The sequence below is a fragment of the Apis dorsata genome, unplaced genomic scaffold, assembly GCF_000469605.1.
Source record: "Apis dorsata unplaced genomic scaffold, Apis dorsata 1.3 scaffold_525, whole genome shotgun sequence".
NCBI lineage: Eukaryota > Metazoa > Arthropoda > Insecta > Hymenoptera > Apidae > Apis > Apis dorsata.
Genome location: NW_006263748.1, coordinates 373,582 through 378,012, shown reverse-complemented (window position 1 = coordinate 378,012; position 4,431 = coordinate 373,582). Strand labels below are relative to the sequence as shown.

The 4,431-nt window shown below is 42.5% G+C and overlaps 1 protein-coding gene across 3 annotated transcripts in view; it reads left to right on the top strand.

Annotated features, from left to right (window-relative positions):
* Nucleotides 1–4,431, top strand: part of LOC102670772 (acid sphingomyelinase-like phosphodiesterase 3b) — a 32,269-nt gene that overhangs the window by 18,078 nt on the left and 9,760 nt on the right. For 2 of the 3 annotated variants that reach the window (XM_031512903.1, XM_031512904.1), the window contains 3 exons: nucleotides 449–605; nucleotides 2,456–2,658; nucleotides 3,430–3,629. In XM_031512903.1, coding sequence (XP_031368763.1) covers nucleotides 449–605; nucleotides 2,456–2,658; nucleotides 3,430–3,629 — 560 coding nt within the window. Of the gene's footprint in view, nucleotides 1–448; nucleotides 606–2,455; nucleotides 2,659–3,429; nucleotides 3,630–4,431 lie in introns of those variants that run through there. The other variant, XM_006620682.2, reaches the window with a different exon arrangement.

The following is a 4,431-nucleotide window of genomic DNA, read 5'->3' as shown; positions in this document are numbered from 1 at the left end:
CCCTCCCTTTATCCTTATTTCTTCCATTTTCTTTCTTTCTTTCTTCCTTTCTTTTCCTTTTTTCTCTCTCTCTCGAAAGAGAGAACGTCCTTCGAAACGTTTTTCGCGATATATTTTTTTTTTTTTCTCAACAATTCCAACACCGAATTTTTTCTCTCCGATTTGATCTCCTCTTTCCACCCCTTTTTTCCTTTATTTCTCCACCACGTTTCGGAAATTTGTTTACCCGTCTCGAAGGTTTAAAAGGTGGCCGGCACGGGATGGTTTAACGCGGAGCACAGTTAGCTGAAATTGCGTCTCGTATCGGGCTCCGTGTCATTCGGCCGTTAGCGTGGTAATACGAAGCAAACCGCTACCTTTCCTGCAAACACCGAGCGTTTTATACCTAACGTTCTCCCTCTTCTTCTTCTTCTTTCTCGTTTCTCCCGCAGTTCCTTGCTTTTTTCAGCGTGCTGGAATACGAGGAACGGGGTGGGCGGCGGGCGGAAGACGCCCGGAAAATTCGGCGATTACGGCTGCGATTCGCCATGGGAGCTGGTCGAGTCGGCGGCCAAGGCGATGAAAACTTATCGCGGCGAAGGGATCGAGTTCGTCCTCTGGACGGGGTAAGTTTTATTCCATCGAACCTTTAACAAAATTTCTCACGATTTCGTAACGATTTCTCTTCCTATCTGTAAATAAAAGCTTTAGTTTGCCGATCGATAAGAATCTTTGCCAGCAATTATATTTGCCATTAATCGGACGGTAATCGCGGAAAGTTGGTCTAAACGAGTAACCCCGTGGGAATTATCGAGAGTCGTTGGATCGAGAATATCCGGATGTTCGAATTTTTTTTTCCTTTTCTTCCCCTTTCTTATTTTCTTCTTCTTTTTCTTCGATTATTCTCTTTTACTATAAGAAATAATTGGTTCTATAGTTTATTTCTTTTAGTATGTTTTTGTGTTATATAGGTCGCGATAAAGTTTTAATAAAGAAAACAACAAAGGATGAACTGGGTCGCGCAGATATAAGAGTTATGTCGCTTTCGAGAAGGAGATAATAATAACGTTTGATTCATCACGGATCATAAGTGGCAAATTAGATTAAAAAAATAAATTTAATTTTATACGCCTATAAGGATGTAACCTTATAGAATGTAAAAAATGTGAAGCGCTATTAGCACGAGAAAATAGGCATCGAAGGTGAGATTAACGGCGAATGTTTCCGAATGTTATTGGCAAATTGGACGATGAATCGATGAAAACTGATTAGTCTTCGACGCGATAGATATTATGATAAACTGATCTGGTAATGGATAATTGGCAAATTAGACAAGATTGCGCGGATTTGTAAAGATTTGTGTTTACTGGACGCAGCCATTGTGCGTATAAATTAAACCGTACGACTCGTCGGTTTAATGGAGTTTGATCAATTTATATTTACCACCGAATTGGGAATGTTAATGCACTTATGAATAAATTATCGAGGCGATTGATAATTCTCCTCCGATCTTTCTGCCATCGATGTAATTTTAACTCGGGAAAGAAAGATTATAGAGAAACGGTTATTCGATTATCATCCGATTCATCGAACAAAAATTTCGTTTTACGGAAAGTATATTTAAAAGAGAAGGAAAGGAACCGATCGAGATAAATCTATATCACATTTTACCATCAATTGATAAGTTTCTTATCTCGTAGATAAAAACGAATGCATTTTTCAAAGTTTAAAATTAACTCGGTATAAAAATATCTCTCGACGATCGTGAGATTGCGGGGAGGATTTCGGGCCAATGGTATCCTAGAATCGAATAAAAATTTAAACGAAGGAAATTCTCACTTTCAGGGGGAGAAAAAAAATCCAGCCTCTAAGAGGATCTAATTGCGGCAATTTTTTTAATGGCCTTCTGCTTCTGGGGGATGGTTACAAAGTTTCCCCGGCTTTCTCATTAAGTTCCGCAAACACGTGTATTACGTACACATACATAGAAACCAGGCTCGGAAGACTGCCGTTCATTCTTCTCAATTTGTACCATTCGATTTCCCAACTTCCTAATTGAGTTGCTCGTTCGAAAGTGGCGTACGCGCGAGTCTCGTTAAACCTCTTTTTACACGTCCAACGATGAACGATTTCATTAACTCCCCCCTCGCTAAAATTTACAAAGATTCGAGGTTTTTATTTTTCTTCTTCTTCTTCTTCTTCTTCTTCTTCTTTTCCTCCTCGATTCGAAGCGAGCAAAATCCACGAGATGATGAGATAAGATAAAATAAGAAAAAAAGAACGGATCTTCTTACACTAAAAATCTAATTCTAAAAATTTATTTTAAAATCTATTCTAAAAGTATTCTAAAATCTAATCCAGTAGTAATGATTCGAAGGAACGACTCGTTTTCCAGGGGAAAAGGGTTGGGTTGGTTTTGCTCAGCTACGTAGGTACGTAACCAGGACACTAACGAGCCTGTAACTACTTGTTGCAGTGACGCGCTGACGCGCACTACTGGTATGAATGCCGAGCTCCGTCTCCAGTGTTTGCGGAATTTGACCGATCTGTTGTCTCGCACGTTTAAGGGGCTATTTGTGTTTCCGGTGCTCGGGCACGACGACACGGTGAACTTCTCCCAACTTGCCGAGCTTTGGTCAACCTGGCTGCCCCAAGAGGCTTTGGACACTTTAAAAAGCGGTACGTACCCGTCCAACCGCTTTCCACGGAAACGAGGGGGGGTTTCTTTTTCTTTTTCTCGTCTTCGCGGCTTGAGAGAGAGTATCAATGAATTATCATTCTAGCAATATCGATCGAACATTCCCCCTTCCTCTTATCCTTCGTTCCTCTCATTTTACCTCCCCCAACTCGGAAGAATATTAATATTCGTTATAAATCTTTGTTATTCCTCCAAAGTTGTAATAAAATCCATCCATGGATCCGAAGTTGGGAGTTTAACAAGAATTTTTCCGACGAGGAATATTATCCCGACCGATAATCCATACCCTCCCTCCTCCTCTTCCGTTGGAGGAATAATCGGTTCAACAACGGGTTGAAAAAAACTCTGGCCATTCAGATTCATTACTTATGCGAAAAAATCAATATTCCCCCTCGTTCGATACTTCTCACCCGATACGAAGAATCCCTACTTGGCCGACGCTTGAATCAACCATCGTTTCCATCGAGCGTGTGTGCATATTACCCACTCGAATTTTTATTCGAACGGGGGAACGAATAAAAGGCGAGCGCGCGCACCCCTCGAGCAAACAAAAATTTCCTCCCTCCGCTGTATTTCTCCTCTCCTTCTTCCGTCGTCGTTTCAATAAAGGTCGAATAACACGAGGTGAATCGAGAGAATCGCGCGAACGAGATCGCTGCGAAGCGAGAGAAAGAGAGAGAGAGAGAGAGAGTGAGTGTACGTATAAACCGCCGCTGTTAAACTCATCCGACTATTTGGCGCACTTGTTACAGCCGGATATTACACGATAGAGCAAACCTCGGAGAAATATCGGATCATTTTCCTCAACACGAATTTGTGGCTGAACACGGCCGATAATCGTATGCTGCACCACCAATCCGGAGCGAGCGTGGTCGATAATACGCAGGATCCTCTGAATCAATGGTCCTGGTTCCAGACGACTCTCGAGACAGCTCGAAGGAAGGAGGAAACGGTAAGAATCCCGAATTCATCTATGTACGACCATATCTATAACCGTTACCTCCTCCCCTCCCCATTACCGCGCCAGTATCCTTCTTTTCTTTTTTGTCCTATCTTATCTTATCTTATCTTATCTTATCTTCGCTCTCGCCCAACGTTACATTAAATTTTGGCTCGTAAACATTTTCCTCGATCATGTTGCGCACGAAGCAGCCGTCGGACACGAAAATTGTACCGTCCAAAGGCCATCGAAACCCGAAACTTTCGCATACTTTCTCGACGTAACGACGTTTTTTTATCGATTCGTTTCCTCGAAACGAAAACGCTGCTCATATACGTATAACGTTCGTCGTGGATCGCGTTAATTGAAACGAAGGATTGGATTTAATGGATCGCGTCGCGAAGCGAGAAATTTGGGGAAGGAGGAAAGGGGAATAGAGAGAGAGAAAGAGATAAACACGGGAAGAGAAGGAGAGGAGAAGTTGGGCGGCAAAGGAGGTTTATTGACGAAACGTCAATTCCCCCCTTGGGGGATGAAAATCGCGGGGTATCAATGCCGATGCCGCTTCGTTTCCTCCATTTTGGCTCCTGTCGCGATAAATTATTTACACGGGACGCAGTTATCGGGATGACAGGCTATCACTCAATAACAGAACTTCCGACCCGAAGCTTTATAGCCTGAAACCGATCGTTGAATCCGCTTTCTCCGCGTCGGGATACCCAAGTTTCCCAGGAAATATTAATATTCGATATTGTTCGACGGCTCGATCATCATTCCCATTCGATACTCCCTTCGTGGATATCGCTTTGTATTT